At 39.6% G+C, this 17,803-nt stretch overlaps 1 protein-coding gene across 8 annotated transcripts in view; it reads right to left on the bottom strand.

Annotated features, from left to right (window-relative positions):
- The window catches only part of celf4 (CUGBP, Elav-like family member 4), a 903,775-nt gene extending 893,064 nt beyond the window's left edge, over positions 1-10,711 (bottom strand). For all 8 annotated transcript variants that reach the window (XM_052037920.1, XM_052037946.1, XM_052037937.1 and 5 more), the window contains exons 1-2: positions 10,156-10,711; positions 8,150-8,232 (exon numbers count right to left, since the gene is read on the bottom strand). In XM_052037920.1, the coding sequence (XP_051893880.1) occupies positions 8,150-8,232; positions 10,156-10,420 (348 nt within the window). In that variant the 5' untranslated portion in view covers positions 10,421-10,711. The remainder of the gene's footprint in view (positions 1-8,149; positions 8,233-10,155) is intronic.
- Positions 10,712-17,803: the final 7,092 nt, after the last annotated feature.

Genomic DNA, 17,803 nt, shown 5'->3' with positions numbered 1-17,803 from the left:
GCACAGGATTGGGCTCTCAGCTATTCACATTGTTTAAGGCTGAGATGAAAAAATAAGTTGAAATGCAACTACATTTGCTTATGATACAATGCTACATGACAATTTGAAGGGTGAGCATGGCATGAGGAGGAAAAGAGGTGGTAATGTCGGAAATGTGAAGTAATTTACTTTGATAGGAAAAGTAGAAAAACACAATGTTTTGGAAACAGTATGAAAGTAGAGACAACCGACATGCAGAGGGAACTTGATGAACTAATTCAGGAAATACCATAAGTTAACTTGCGGGTACAAAAAGCAGTGAAGAAAGCAGATGGAACAATAATCTTTATTGTAAGGGTTTGAGGTACCAATGTAAGGGAACCCTGCTATGATTGTACAGAGCTTTGGTGAGAATACACTTGAAGTACTGTGTGCTGATTTGAACTCTGCAGCTGAGAAAGATATAAGTGAGAATGAGATAGAAAGATAGAATCCTGAAATGGGTGGGTGGAGAGGGGGTGGGGTGGAATCATCCTATGAGGCAAGGCTGAATAAGATTGGTTGTTACAGGAGTTTAGAAGAAATATAAGACTCTTAAAGAGTTTGGCAGGGAAGATATTGAGAAGCATTTTTGATAGATGGTGTCGTCCAGAGCTAGAGACCTTAGAAAAAGTGGTCAGCCATTTACAGCTGAGGTGAGGAGGAATTTTATTACTCATAAGGTTGTAACTCTTTGCATTTTTACTAAATCATTGAATATATCATTGAATATATACACATCTGAGAGCAATAGTTTCTTGGACACAAAATGATCATTGGATATGGGGTTCAGTTGGCAAGGTAGATTTAAGAAACAAGATTAACCATGACCTTATTGATTGAAGAAGTAGGCTTGAGGTGTTGCATAGCATATTCCTGCTTCTATTTCTTATATTCCAACGTAGAGAGGTACAGAAATAACAGAGATCACAGAAAGAGATTATCAGGTATTTATCACAAAAGGTTCTTCATAATGTGGGAAGAAACTTTCAGACAGAAAACATGGAAGGTTATTAAGTACACCATTGTCAGATATTAGATAGATAAATCTGAGCAGTTATCAAGTATTCCAGAGGAGAAATAAACAAGCTGCTGGAGGAACTGCGGGTCAGGCAGCATCTGTGCAGGCAAAGGGATAGTTCACACTTCAGGCCAGGATCCCCTGAATTTTAAAACTATTTGATGACCCATCCACAAGATTGCTCCGATTAATTGTGTTTCATCAGTTTCATGTTATTGGACTGTTAATTCCATTCATATGGAGTCCTTAATGACAAAAACACAAGAGACTTCAGATGCTGTAATCTGGAGCAAATTGCTGAGGAACTCAATGGGTCGAGCAGCATCTGTGGAGGCAAAGGGATAGTTGACATTTTGGGTCAAGATCCTGCATCAGAACTGAGAGTGGAGAGGGGAGATAGCCAGCGTAAAGAGGTGAGAGGGAGGGGTGAGATGGGGGCTGGCAGATGAAAGGTGAAGACAGGTGAGGGAGGGGATGATGGGCAGATGGAGCCAGGCGGGGGCGGCGGTGGGCGGGGTTGTGGGGAAGGGTGGAGCGGGAGACATCGACTGGTGGGTGATAGAGACAGAAAAGGAGAGAGCAGAAAAGGGGCAGATAGAGCCATGTTGAAGGGTGGAGGTAGACAGTGGCTGGAAGGTAATACATGGAAACACAAGAGGCTGCAGATACTGGAATCTGATAAGTAAGGAAGGTGATAAGTGGAGCCAGATAAGGGAGGGATGATAGGCAGATTAAACCAGTTGGGGAGGGTATAGAAGACCCAGGTTAAGTGCGTGGGTGATGAGCAGATGTAACCAGGTGGGGGGAGGGTGGGGGGAAGGAGCTGTGTGAAGGGGTCAGGATGGGAGTGGGGTTGGTGTTAGAACATGGGTGGATCAGGAGTGAGAAAGGAGCACAGGGGTTGCTGTTCACCTGAAATTGGAAAATTTAATGTTCATACCCTTGGATTGTAGACTACCCAGGCAGGATATGAGGTGTTGTCCTTCCTGTTTGTGTTTGACTTCGTCCTGGCAGGGAAGACCAAGGACAGACAGGTCGGTGTGGGAATGGGTAGGGGAGTTGAAATGGTTAGCAACCGGGAGATCAAGATGGACTTTGCAGACAGAGTGCATGTGTTTCACAAAATGTTTCACCTAGTCTACAATAGGTCTCACTGATGTAGAGGAGGCCGCATTAAGAGCACTGAATGCAGTAGACTAGGTTGGAGGAGACCCATGTGGATCTTTGCCTCGTCTAAGGCTTGTTTATGTCCCTGGATGGTGGTTCTAGGGGAAATTGCCAGGGGACAGGGAGAGGTGGGTTGGTAGGAACAAGCATTCCAGGGAGTCATGGATGGAGTGGTCCCTGCGGAAAGCAGAAAATGGGTGATGAGAGGGGGTGGTGGGATCCCTTTGCAGCTGACAGCAATGACAAAAGATGACGTGCTGGATGCGGAGGCTGGTAGGGTGAAAGGTGAGGACCAAGGGTGCTCCACCTCCATTCTGCCTGTTTGGAGGGGATGGGGTAAAAGCTAAAATATGGGAAATGAAAGAAGTGCAAGTGAGGGCCCCTTTAACCATAGTAGATGGAAACCCATGCTTCCTGAAAAAGGAGGACACTTCAGATGTCCTGGAAAGGAAAGCTTCATCTTGAGAAGAGATGTGGCGGAGATAGAAAAACTGAGAGAGAGAGATGGTGTCCTTACAAGAAACCGGGCAGGAGGAGGTGTAGTCAAGGCAACTGTGGGAATCAGTGGGTTTACAGTAAATGTCAGTGGATAGTTTGACTCCTGAGATGGAGACAGAGAGATCCCAAAAAGGGAGAGAGGTGTTATAAATTATCTAAGTGAATTTGAGGGCGGGGTGGAAGTTCATAGCGAAAGTGATCAGATGATGAGTTCCGCATGAGTGCTAGAGGCATTTTCCAATTTCAGGTAACCTCTGCACCCTGTGCTCCCTTTCTCGGTCCTTCTACTCCACCCAGGTTCTCCCAACCCCCAGTCACTAACCACCCCCCCCCATCACCCAATTTTGTTCCCCTCCCCCACCTGGATCCACCTGCCCATCACTCACACACTCAGCCTACTGGGTCTCCTTCTCCCTTCCCCCACCTGGTTCCATCTGCCTATCATCCCTCCCTCAGCTGGTTCCTCTTATCACCTTCCTTACTTTTCAGAGTCTAGCATCTGCAGCATCTTGTGCCTCCCCTTAACACCTTCCAGCCTCTGTTTCTCTTTCACCCTCCCCTCCCCCACCTGTCTCCTTATCTGGTTCTACCTATCACCCACCGGTTAGTCTCCCAACTCCACCCCTTCTCCTTCCCCTATTTGCCCATCACCTGGTTCCACCTGTCATTTGCCAGCCCCTGCCTCATCCCTCCCTCTCACCTCTTTACACAGTCTATCTCCCCTCTACGCTCTCAGTCCTGATGCAGGATCTTGACCCGAAATGTCAAATATCCTCTTGCCTCCACAGATGCTGGTCGACCCACTGAGTTTCTCCAGCAATTTGCTCCAGATTACAGCATCTGAAGTCTCTTTATCATTAAGTATTCCATGTGAATGGAATTAACAGTCAAATAACATAGAATTGATGAAACACAATTAATCAGTGCAATCTTGTGAATGGGTCACAAGATTGCTCTGTTTTGAAGTTCAGGGGATACTACATGTAAAATGAGGGAGAGAAAGATCAAAATTAAGGGAAAAGGCTGTGTAAAAAAATTAGCTTTTTTCTCAGCTTTGTTGGTCAGTGGGTACCAATTTCTACAACAAAAGCAAAACAATGCAGATGCAAGTTTCTACATTAACAAAATAAAATTTTTGGAACTGTCTGCAATTAAAATAAGTGTTAGCTCTCCCATGATAAGTTTACATCAGACCATAGTCAGCAACTGCTTTGTTAAAAATCTGATGTAAAAAAAATTGTCTGTTAAGAAGTATGCCAAGTGTAAAATCCTTTGGATCTGTCCATGCAGATAGATAAACTATTTCTCTTATTACTTTGGCACACACACACAAAAAAACTTATATCATTTGTTACATTGACAGAACAATCCCAACTTCTCATTCATTACTGCTTCACTGTGATCATTCAAGTACTTTTAAACATCTTTCTTCATTATATGGACCAACTTTTGTTACAAAGTTATATTTTCCTTCCTCATGTTTACATGATTTCACTAGTATTTTAATTTATCACATATATTTTTCATACTTTTGCTGCTTGTGGCATGACGTTAATTGTTTTATCCATTGTTAGTAATTACTTACTTTTTTATTTTATATAGAGACTCAGACGGAATTAGCAGATGGCCATAATCAGTGTCAGGCAAATGGTAATCAAGATATGTTGTCATATCCTGAATCCCAAACTCATAACTCATCAAGATATCAGGAATAGTACCCTTAACATTGTCATTTACTTTTATATTTATGCCTGCTCATTACAACTGATGGTTGCACTTTGTGAATTAATGAATACAGAAAATGCAAAAATATCATGCTTCATATGCATGCGTGTTATATTGAAATATTTTATATGGTGATGGATTAATTTTACTCTGATATTCATTTGACACCAAAAATAAAGCCAGTATCAGCCTTTTTTCCAGCAATATTTTTAAGACATTAAGCTGGCCTTTGTATTTGCTAGAACTGTAAAGGCGATTCAATCAGAGCAAGCTAATCCTGTTGGATCACAAACTTTCCAGAGAAGCCAAACCAAGAGATAAATTCATGTTTCCACCTTAATTCAGATATCTTTGTCCCACAATATTCCAATACTGGGGGACTAATGTAATATCAATAGGAGAAGGTATGGTGCCCTCAGAGATTAGTTAGGCCATCCTTCCAACAAGGCCCAATTATTGCCATGAGACAATTCCCTTTCCTACCGCCTTTCCCAATATTACTAACTTGCCAGAAAGAAGTATGCTGTGTATTATATTTTTAATTAGTACAAAGTTTATTGTGGAGGGCTGGATAGTACATGCCAGTTTTTCCTGCTCGGGCTAAACTCTTCACCCAGTACAAAACCATGCCATCTCATCGTATAATCAAGGATTAGGAAACTTAAAAGAATGGATAGATAATAAAATTTCAGTGACTGTCATCACTGGGATGAGAACCTGAAAACATAGAACGCAGAACAAGCATGATACATGTTTCATTGCTGTACTGCCTGGTCTTCTAATATCCATCTTTTTTGTTCCGTCTTTTTTATCTGTGCCAGGTGTCTGCTCGGGAATGAACTTAAATGCTTGGCAACACAAAAGAGATATCTCTGGAGTGCAGCATGCTCACTTCCAACCCCCACCCCCAAAACTCTCATTATTGTGCGAGACCATGTGCTCTGCAGCAGCCTGTTAATGAGACATGGCAGATACAGCAGGCTCACAACTCTCATTCTCTGAAAGGAAGCATTTCCTTATTAAGCTCCATCTCATTACTTTCAGCTTCAGCCATTCAATAGACAATAATGAGGAAGTGTAAGTGCTTGCTCGCTCGCTCGTTCTCTCTGACTCAGATGGAACAACATGTGTAATCATCCCCACACACATTTCTTGCACACATCTTGCACCTCCCATTGGACATTCTTGCTGGTTTTTTTTCTAAATAAAAATCTGTAATTCTTCACAATGCCTCTGAGTCTCAAGCAGGTCAACAATGACTGAACAGACATCAATCCCCGTTGATCTGTCTCTGTTACTGTTATACAGTGACTTTTGCATCTCCTTTACATAAGAAAAAGATCTTATTGCCTATACATGCCATGACATTTTTATATTAAATGCTGTTGACATACTCTAAAGTTTTCAAAAGGCACAGTCTAAATGTAAATCCACTCAAAAGATTTCTGACAGATATGCAGTGTGCTTAAGAAATGATTCAAAAATTATGTATCCTCCTCCTACATCATGACCATATTGGTCAAAAGAGAGGCCAAATAAGCTATTAAAAGTTGCAGTCTTTACAAACTGGAGCAACTGAGAGCTACATCATTTGTAAATCAAATCCACTGACAGGATGCAAACAATATCAGATGTGCATGTCTAAAATTCCTTTTTTTCCCATAATTTACTTACCAACTTGAAAATTGATTTCCTAACTTTAGAACCAAACAACTAGCCAAACATTGCTGGATGGTGAGGAAATGGATTTACAGAAATTAAGTTAGAAGCTCTTGTCTCATTCTTATTTTAAGATGTTACTGCAAGTATAAAAATCTACAGTTCCAGACTGGTTGGTTAAACAACTTATTTTTTTGTTTTTCAGTTGATTTATTTTTGCTTTTTAGTGTTATTTGGTGACCTCTATAAGATTACACCACTAATGGTTCTGATGGCAGTTTGTTAAACAAATGGGCAGAAGGGAATCTACCAACAGATACATTATCCTGATCAGTCCAAAGTACCACTGTTAATCTTTAGCAAAAATAGACTGCTGCCAGCTTATATTTTTAGTGCACTAGGGAGCTAGTAAAAGTAGATGACAGCTGAAAGTACACAAAAGGACAGTATAGGGGTTTTTTACACACATGCATGCACATGCAAAGATCGGTCTTTGGGGTCTTAATTATGTGTGCCTAATGCCCACCAATTACTGTGTAAACTAATAATATAGCTTAACAATGTAACAGTGAAGTGCCCGGTGGCCGAATACCTCCTCCCCTCCCCCTTCAAATGTGATTATGTTTGTGAAGATTTGAGAATAACAGACTATTACATCCGAAGAGGAGTTTAAATAAGAAGGAGGGTCTTTTTTTTAACTTAGAGGGCTTCTGCGAGGCGGTGACAGCTGTTGACTTAAATACATCTCTACAATGGGAATGAAGCAGGCCATGGGAAAGCTGAAGGCTTCTGTATGATAATAAGTCTTGACAAAAGCCACACAGCCCCATGATAGTAGGTGGCTACACACTGAATGCATAACGATTCACACTCCCAGCTACCAAGTATAAATCTTTGACTCGATGCTGATTAAAAATATATGTGTATAAATACAAACGCAGTGAAAGCCCAGATTGGATCAAAGGTGGCACACGGATGGTATTAATCTAAGAACTTCAATGGCAATTTATTTTTTCTCCCATTGTTAGTCTGCTGGGAATAGCCCTAATACAGTTTTACACATTGTAATTTATACATATCATTCTGCACGAACCACCAGTCCTTATCATCCATCCATACCGATATACATAGTATGTGTATTGATCACTTTGTGACAGGCGCCTCAATATGACATGGAATAAAGGAATCCTAGGCTTTAGTGGGGTTGTACGGGCTGTGCTCAAACATATTCAGAGGTTACATTTCCCTGCAGTTATGGCGGGAAGGGGGGTGGGGGGCGTGGGGGGAGATGGAGAAATGTTACAATAATCAAACGCAGCTCGTCCTTGCAAGCAATGTATGGGCCGTTTTGCCTTCCAGCCCCAAACCGCCCTGGTTTGTAACACGTCTACTTGAATTTGTCAGTTTGTTATAAAATATGTATTTCGAGTAGCAAAATTAATCGATAAGAGAAGATATCAGTGCTGATTGCATAAATGACTTTTGAAAGCCAATCTTAAAATGTCCATAATCACACTACAGTCTTTTTCCTCAGCGAGATGCAGAATGCCAACCAGGGCTGTCAAAGTGAAGCACTCGCAGGTCCTTCAAAGAAAATAACAGCTCCGTTGTCATCCACGTGGCTCATTGTCTAAAGCTCCTCATCTGGACGTGAGTATCCCTCTTTTTAAAGGATGTCATATATCTCCACCAATATGCACGTTGTACTTAAATACATACCACAGCGGCTGTCGTTAGACTGCCTGTGACACAGAGGACAAGTCACGGGTCTGCTACATAATCATCAGTCCGCTTCTTATGAATAAAGCCACTTTTTTTTTCTTTTTCTCTCTTTCTTAAAACTACGCCAAGTTGAAAGTTTGACCCCATTCTCACATCCCCATACGTTAAAATAAATAATTTACACTGTGACTAACACCACGATGAACGACTTTCATTTTAAAGTTTTATTACGAAAAATCTAAACAGCCGCCCGAGGAGATGCGCCAGCACTGCACGGAAAGGTAATAGTTCCGATCCATCAGCAAGGTAAGAAAACTTGAAAGCATTTCTTAAACTTACCCCAGGTAATGTCTTCTGTTCATGCAACGCACTCTGGGCCTTTAGAGCTGATTCCCTGGCACAGTACGTTAGGAAGGCACAACCTATTCATTTAATTAAAGGGAACATAACATAAAAAGTCACCATGAATATAATGTTACCGTCACTTCTTCCTTCAAAATGATCTTAGTGATTACTGTTGCAACAATCCAATGTTCTGAGTGCAAGCTGCCAGGATCAGTAAAGTGCGTCAGACTAAATTATCTTTATATTACCGGCTTGCATTTGAAGCATAGAGTTTATTTAAAATGTGTCGGTACATGTATTTTGAAAATGTACGCATTTCTGCAGGGACAGTGGCTGAACTATGGATTGTGAAGATATTATAACTATATTAAAGAAAATGCACTTAATCCCAGGAATTTATTCCAGTATAGGCGCAAAATGTACGCTAACGTACTACAAACCCAATTCTAGCATAGCACACACTACCCATAGTTTTGTTTACTCTTTTAAGTCTATATTTGGAGTAATATTCTATTTGATTGAAAAGTAAACTAAATACAGTTCTGCAGGAGGGGACTCTGCTGCCCCTTGTCATTAACTACTGAGGCTGCGACAGTTCTCTTTATATTATCAGAAGTCGGTGGTGTCTGCACAGTGCCATATGTGGGCTGGCAGTGGAAGTTAACCCGCAGGAGTTGTCACAGTTGATGCAGAACTCACCCCCAGCAACTTAGAACTCCGCAGCTTCCAAACCAGGCGTACAGAGTAGGCACACTGGAGAGAAAGAAATGTACAAAGGGTTCTCGCCCCCCAGACCTGGCTTATTTGCAGTGTGCGCATACATAATTTATTATTAAAAAATGGCAGCATGATATAAAAATAAATCAAAGTCTCATATTCCAAGCAGACACGAACAAAAATTGGATTCTATACTTTTATAGTGTTCTTAAATTGGGGGAAAATAGCAATCGACAATCTTAATATGATCAGTAAATAATTATCTAAAGGCTTAAAAAACGAGTGTTTGGAATCACATCACTCATATCATTGAAATTTCAATCCATGTTATTGAAAATAGCATGCAGTCTTATCCGCGCCTGTGAATGCGACCGTTGAGCTCATAAATATTGCATTTTAAATTACAGATAACCCAAGGCCCTTTTCATATCTTACTTTTACCCCCCCCCGCCCCCACCACACCGCCTCTCTCCAACACGCAAATTTACTGTGCACCTGCACACCCTTGTGTGCTTTCCCTCATATCGCCCGGCGTCAGCAGCTGGGTCATTTTGCCTTTTAAAATCACGACTACAAATCCTGCAAGTTATTATTCCTGTGTGTGTGTGTGTGTGTGTGTGTGTGTGTGTGTGTGTGTGTGTGTTTGAGTGAGTGAGAGAGAGATAAGCTCGCGTTTAACCCCATTTATGAACCCCCTCAGTTTCATTCGCGGCTATTGCACCCCCTCCCTCAGCCCCCTCCCACACACCGCCCCACCGCCAAATCATTACAACTAAAAAGTTGTCTTTTGTCGAAACTGTCGGTGCGAACTGTTAACTCCAGCCAGCAGCGCTGTCCTTAAGTATCACTAACTCACCGGAGTCTTCACTGTCAAGAAATGAAATCTAAATATATACACGGAGAGGGGGGAAATTGAACAGGGAAGCTGGCGGAACCAGAGTTCACCGAGAGCTCTGAAATCACAAGTTCTTTCAATGGGTACGAAGTGTACAGTGAGGAAGCAGAGTGAATCCCAGTCTTCGGCACTCGGCAGGTTCTGGGCTTCCTCAAAATTAGGATCGCAGACCACTGGTTGTCTTTGCAAACGCTATTTTTATAGTAGAAATCGAGCTGGTGTTTCAAGCCCTGTCTATAAGGCTATCCCTTCAGCACCACACCAGAAACTGGACAGACCTAACATTAACATCACAACAGGAGCACAAAAGGCATTCTCGGATTGCACCGACTTTGGAAAACCCCTAACTTGTTCTCTGGATACAGTAAAGACTATGGTGTATACAGACCCTTGTGCATGCCGGTGAAGCGGTCCTTCAGCACCGTGAGCTCGTAGATCTTGCCAAATTCCTCAAAGAGGGGCTTGAGGTCCTTCTCCTCCAGGTTGCGGGGGATCTGGCCGATGAAAAGTTTGATGGCGTCGTGGTCCTTCATGGGGATGGTGCTGTTCTGGCTGTGGCTGAGTCCGTTCATAGGCCCGTTGGCAGTGCTGATCTGGATGTTGTTGTTGAGGCTGTCTGCTGCCTGCTGCACGCCGTTCGTTAACGTGGCCATCTTTCTCCCACACTGCGTGACGTCAGGCAACTTTCCTTTACATTGACTCCGCCGTTTAAACAGACTGGAGCGGCTCAAGGTCGGCGCAGACCCGGGGTGGATGAAGCAGCCTCCCCTCCCTCTCGATCTCTCTCTCTATTCAGCGACACCACAACCCCAGATAGTGGTAGCTTCCAATAATCCAGCCATAAAAAGGCAGCTTGCGCACGTTCGATTTTTTTTTGCTTCTTCCTTGATATAATAATAAATCCCTACCCTCTTTACTACATAATATAAAGGAGGAACAAAAACCTCTTTGACAACAATAATTTCATTTCTGAGCAATTATTTGCAGTCGGGATTGCTGCAGAAATGCATTCTAGATTAGGAATGTGTTTGAAAGTATAGCACAATATGTGTGATAGCCTGCCTATTTCTGGCTAGTTATTTGTATGTTGTATTTTACTGTATTTTCTTTTTCACTTGAAGGTGGCGTAAGAAAGTCCGGACTGATTCTTAGAAAGCGTGCGATCCGGGAACAAAGGGAAACCGTCCCAGCCTTTGAAAGCTGCGAGCTGTTTTATTAGAGGGAGGGGGGAATTGTTGGCTAGGGGGGCTAAACGACCAGATCAGTTGATGGATATAAGAAATCGGAGATGATAGCACTTTATTTCGACATGATTGGTGGTCGCTTAGGTTGAGTTTATTTATTTTGGGTGGGGGGCGAGGGAAGGGGATAGTGAAGTCAATTAACTTGCTTTTTTTTAAAAAAAAAATAACGTATTGGCGCCTTCTTCGCGCATCATTGTCACAGAAAGCTTCAGAGACGTCTGCCTCCATCGATCAACTCAAATCAAACACATCTCGTAGTTATTTAACCATGGGGATGGTCAACCGAGAGGGGAGCTACTGTGAAGTGGAGGAGTTAAGGAAAAGATTGCTTCATCGAGGGTGCATAGGTTTCCTGCTTTCCACAGTTTGCATTTGTATTGGGGGGTGAAGGGACACGTTTGTAACGCACCTGGCACCTGCTTTTCTGAGCTTTTAGGTAGAAACCAGACCATTGAATGTTTCATGCCATTCATGAGATGCCGTCCCAGTAAGTCCAAATCTTTCTAGAAATCTAATCCCAGATCAACCCAAAACTATTAACAATTACAGCCCTTTCTAATATTTTATACACATATTTATTGTATAAACTTTTCGGTTTTGTACCATAGTTAAGGGTAAGGGAGGGGGCGAGTCAAGCAAATGTGTACAACAGTTTGAAGTACATCTTTTGTTTAGCATTATTAAAGAGGCTGTCTTTGTTGGGTTCGCTTCAGCGAATGGATGCAAAGCTATTGGGAAATACAAGATTAAATCCAAACAAAGCAGTTTTCTAAAACAGTGACGTTCAAAGTTAAAGCTTCTGATCTGAAAGTGCGTTTGGTGGTGTTCTGAAAGACCCTCTCCCAACTGTTGGCGAATCAATCGTAGTCTTATTGTACTTACAGACATATCATCAGTTTTGTTTTCTGGGGGATGTATATTTCTGGGCAACAATTGACGAGAGATTGGATATTTGGAGCTTTTCCTCAAGGTCGTTTTTATTTAGAGAAGCCACTTTTTTTCTTGTTTTTACATTGATTGCCTCCAAACAAAACTGCATTGGCTAGTTCTCTTAAGTCCCTGATAAATATATTAGCAATTAGATATCTGATTAAAGTGCAATTACAAAGCGTTAGTGGCGGATTGGACTGGAGGTTGTATGTAGCTATAAGCTATCCAACTTACATTTGGGGACTGCTAAATGAGAGACTGGAAAAAAAATATGAAAGGATCGGTTTGCACGAGCTTTCCATGAAGCGGTGAATCTCCGGTCTCTCTGGTACAATTGGACTGGTGCTGTCTCTATCCAAGGTGCTGAAACAGACCTACTCGAATGAAAGCTGTCATCACTTTGCCATTTCGCGCGCACACATGGGTTGCTAAGAAACGCCGGCTTCTACACTTTATCTTCCTTTTGTGATCAGCACGGCACACACAAATTATTAACAACAATTACAGCTGCGATTCATCCGAGTTTCTTGACGTCAAATCTGTTCAAGTTTCATCGTGGAGAGAGGGGGGAGAGAAGAGATCGAGAAACCCCATGCCCATATTGATGGACCAAAATACCGAGAGTTCAGAGAGGATTGGAGAGCTACCGTGATATTTCACGCTACCAGACTTGTGATTTTATTTCTATGCTGGGGAAGTCTTTCAAAACGACCCATAAAAAGGCAATATCTTTGCACGAGATGTCTTGTTGCAATGTGTCATGTTTATATATATAATGAAATATATATATTCTTGCACGCCACATCGTTTTAATATAGGAGAGATTAAATTGCATATTTGTTACCCAAACGGCAGCTTTTGGGGACAAGCGTTGAGGTAAAAATTATGTTTCCCTGCAGGTGATGGGTTGCACACATTTTTTGATTCTAGCGCGCCGTTTGACTTTAACCGTTTAAAATTGTCTTAATGTTTAATTATCACCCGATAGTAGAACAAAAGGTATAATTCTACATTCATAATTAACAATCAGACGCTGGTTGCAGTCGGCCGAATAGCATAGAAACAAAACACATTGAAGGAACAGTGTTAAGATTCACAACAATTTATCTTGGTCAGCCCAAACGGACTGAAACAACTGGGGTTGACATTTCGAAGCATCTTTTTCACTCGATTTAACGGCGTGCAAGTCTCTTTTCTGTCATGAAATGGTCCACGTAATGCGAACCGAGTGTGATAGCTTTACCGCTGTCTTTAAAGGTGCAATGTTCCCCAGAATGTGCGACAGTTGTAAATTGTAAGAGTGTATTGCTATTTTCCAATTTGCCGGCGTTTTTTCGGCGAGAAGGGGAGCTGCGGTAATTACAAACTTTTAATTCAATGTAGGAAACTGAAAATGAATCACCAGTGAAAGTCCATTGCTTTATTTGTATTCGTAAACTCCAAGATTGTAATTCAACGTCCTAATCACGTATATTAGAAAATGTAGCTTTTTGTCTCCCTTTTTACTTTGGGCACGATTATAAATCCCAAGAAGGATGATGTAAATCAATGATAATGAGCGAAACTTATTATGATCTTAAGCAAACTGTAAAATCATGTTTTCTTTGAATCATTAAAAATTAACATTGAAAGTCAACCGTGCGATTAAGGAATTGGCATCGAGAATGTATCAACCAAAACTACGCAAGTCCAGATCATTGCAAAATGAGTTTAGACACCTAAAAGTGGGATTGGTCATTGCTGTCTATTACTATTCATGGTGAAAGATACTTTTTTATTAAAATATTCATCAGATTATACTGTTTACAGCAGATATCTATCAATTTGATATATGTGACTCTTCCTATGTGATTCAGTAGGAAAGTTTCTTTGTAAGCATTACAATGCTCCTCACACAATCAGAAAAATAGTAGTACTTACTGTTCTGTGTGTTTACTGAATAACATTGGATAGAAATTGAAAGCATTACTGGAATATATAGCCCGCTGTCCTGACCTTCAATTGAAAACTTCTTGGGATAAACATTGTGAATGAAGATGTGTCTGTGGCATTGTTTAACAATGTGAAAACAATTGCAGTTTGTGTGTTGAAATATAAGTGAATTGAAAGCAAAAGTGCTTTCCAGTCATTTGATTGTGGCAACAAAGTTGAAGGACTTAATTAATTCGTCCCTTTTTTCTAAAAAGAATATATAAAATAGTACAAGATATAATGTAAATGATACTGGGGTAAACCATAATCTAGAAATCCTTGATTATTATAAAAGGAATATTCTTTCATGCCCTACTTTAAAAATAAACTTGAAGATGTTTCCAGATATACATGTTTAAGTCCAGCTAGCAAACACTTTCAGCTCATCTGTTAGCTTGCTTATTGACATTCTCTTGTTAAAAGTTAGTCTGTTTTGATTTTTCTAAAACTGAACATGTTTTGTATGTAATTATGTCTTTTTAAAAAATAAATTTAAAGGCATTATACTATCTGCCTTTTGATTAAAATATGGTTATCCAGATTCAGTTGTCAAGGACTGGCTGCTGCACAAACTTTGTTTTTGAACTACATTGTTGAAATATATTCTCCAACCTCTGAATTAGGCATGTTGCTTTTAACAAAAGTGTAAATAATATAAACTTTATTGTACCTCTGATGTTTCCATTGAAACTTCAACACAATGACTAATTGTCAAAGCCCTGTTGCAATATTGTTGCAATATTGATCGATACATATGACAGATTTATTATGGCAAAAAACATTTTTAAGAATGAATGACAACATCTACATTGACTATTATACTACATCACAAAATGTACAATTTTCACCAAATGAATTATAATAACAGTCTATTAGAATTGTCCAGTGCAATGGAACAACATTTGAAATCATCTTACTCGATTAGTAGTTATTATTTTTCCCTTTATGGATTTTGCAATTCAAAACAGGCAGGCAGATGACCTGCTCTCAGATTTTGAGCTTTGCTTTTTCAATTGTTCAATATAATAATTTTAAAATGATGCATATTTGGTCAAGTTTGAACAAATTGCCTTAAAAATTCCTCCCATTGAATATGAAATGGTGAAAAGTGAAACTGTTTATTTACCTTACTTTGTCATGATATCCGATTTTCTATATGATCATGCAAAAATTAGCAATTCATCTATTGAATAAAGATTGCCACACCAATGTGCTGTGTGTCATTCTTGAAGTTAGCAACTGTGCCCAATTATATAATTGCTTTATGACATTTCCGCATCTGATTGAGTCATAGTTTTTACTGAACAAAATGCCAAGATTTCATAAAACAACAGGGAATGCATTTGAAGATGTTATTAAAGCAGCTACAACAGTTTTCTAAAGATCAATAAATGAATGACAAATAATAGCAATTGCATTTATATAGTGTCCAATCAAATAAAAAAAATCTCAAAAATATGTCTTGTGATGAACTACATTCATTTGTTGTACAGGTTACTACCAATATTGCATTAATTATATACCATAAGCAACCACAATATGAATGGTCAATTAAGTTGTTTATAGTGATACTAATTGAAGGAATCTGGATCAGGACTTTGGAAGTTCCACAGACTCTACTATGGTATTCCTAAATGTCCATCTTAACCATCAAAATTTGAGAGGCAATCCCCTTAGTTTTAAACCCCATCTGAATAAGAGGAAGTAAATAGTCTTCCCAACAAGTCTGGATTATAAATTCAGATTCCAAAAGAATGCTTGAATTTATTTTCTATGAACTAAAAGCTGGATTTTTACCAGCTGCCAGCCTTGGCTCAACATTAGCACTCTCATGTCTGAGTCAGAAGGTTGTATGTCAAAGCTTAATTCTAGTGGTTTATGTGCATAATGTAGACTAACAATTCAGGATAATACTAAGGATATGCTGCATTGTTGGAAGTCCATCTGCCCTCTCTGGTAGAGAAAAAGGATCGCGCCATTTGAAGAAAGAGTGCCAGTAACCAACAAATAGACAACAATTCATTTGCTTGTAAAATCAATCCTGTTGGTGAGATCTAACAATACACAATTGAGTAGCCACATTTTCTTTATTACAACAGTGATGTCATTGTAAAAATTTGGTTAAATATCCCTTCGGGATGTCCTGGCTTTTTGAAAGGTACTTTATACGTGTAAGATCTTTTGTTCTAATCAGCAGCTGATCCAAACTGATGGAAATGATCATGTGACGAAACTAAAGATACAGCAATGTTTTTAGTGGGCTTAAAGGAATGAGGAGTAAACAATTGCTCTCTTTCTTAATTGCAATTCTGCTAGATGTAAAATAGATATGACTGTCAGCACCACCGCCACCCGTCACCCCCCCCCCCAAGCCCCCCCACACACACCTTATTGAAAAGCCAGTGAATCATTGCTTTGCAAGCACATGAAGGAAAAGTACTTGAGCAAGACATTAGATATCAGCCTGCACAAATAGAGGGATGCATTAAGAAAATATAAGATGAGAAAATTGGACAGGAAAAACATGCCGGTTCTAAATTTTTGGTCTGTGAATAAATTGAGATCATCATCATGTACAGAGCAGCTGTGACATCCACAGATTGTCAGTAAACTTCTGAGTAACAGAATTCTTCCTGTTTCACAATCTGACTGACAAAGTAGAGATGGCAAGGGAAGAATGTAGAGTTTTAAGATAAATACTATGATTTTTGCTTCTTATAATGTTACCTGGTCCCTCAGAAGTATCTAGCAGAACTAAAACAGAAAGGAAAAAAAAACAACTGACCATAAAAAATTCTATTCATTGTATCTTTTGTACGAAAAAGTGAAAATTGATGTTTTTAAATTTGTTACATGATTTGAAGGCAACAACAAAGAACATACAATTTAAATTCCAATAACAATGTTTGGTTTAATAGCTTAACATATACTTAAGGCCTTTAAATTCTTCAAGTTATTTTTGATGTATGTAGAAAGGTACATAGTTTGTCAACAGCTTACTTTCATTATTTTATTCAGATAATTGTGAATTATTGTTGATGAGGATGATAAAACAATTGGACAGATAGATTCCAAGTAACAGATTCATACTTGATTAACTTAAAGAAACTAGATGACACAGTTTCTCAGAACGATGTTCTGGGGGTGTGCAGCAGAAAACAAGTTAACTTTTTACGTGAAATTGTTCATTAGAACATAATTTTCAGCTTTCTGATCCTGATTAATCTACTATGCATTTATATTACTGTTCTGCAGATGAGATGTCTGTCTGTTCAGCTGGATGTAAAATATCCCATGACACTATCTGAAAGGTTGAGGAGATGACCAATAAGTTTTCCTTAGCCAATTCCACCTACACAAATATAAAGCATCATTTATTTCATTTGTTTTAAATGAGGCTTTACTATACTCAAAATTAGGTATATACCAGCAGTAATTACATTTCAAACTGAACATATTCATGTAAGACACTTTGGGGCACACAAAGATGTTAAATTAGCTATATAAATGTAAGTTCTTTTTCATTTTAAATGTTGATCATCTGCACACTTTCATTTGGTTCCTGAGTGATGGAGAGGTGGATGAATAAATGGGTATACAAAGGTAATTGTACAGATCCTACCCTCTGCACTGAAAGGGAACCTGGACCAGAGAATTCAATCCATTGTTTTGCTGTCCTATTTCCAGCTTGTGCTTCAAGAGCACCAGGTTGGTAAATTTACCCTGGAGAGTAAAAACAATCCTCATGGTAGCAATTAAGCATGCCAAGGAGAAAATAATTTTACACTGGAAACTTAAAAGAATCTAGACTACTTATTCACTGACTTAAGGTAAAGCTTTCTTTCAATATTGTAGCCTCAATTAAATATTGTTTTATAAACACAGCCAAAA

Source organism: Pristis pectinata, chromosome 2 (assembly GCF_009764475.1).
Source record: "Pristis pectinata isolate sPriPec2 chromosome 2, sPriPec2.1.pri, whole genome shotgun sequence".
NCBI lineage: Eukaryota > Metazoa > Chordata > Chondrichthyes > Rhinopristiformes > Pristidae > Pristis > Pristis pectinata.
Note: the sequence above shows the minus strand (reverse complement) of the source record. Positions and strands in the feature narration are given on the sequence as shown.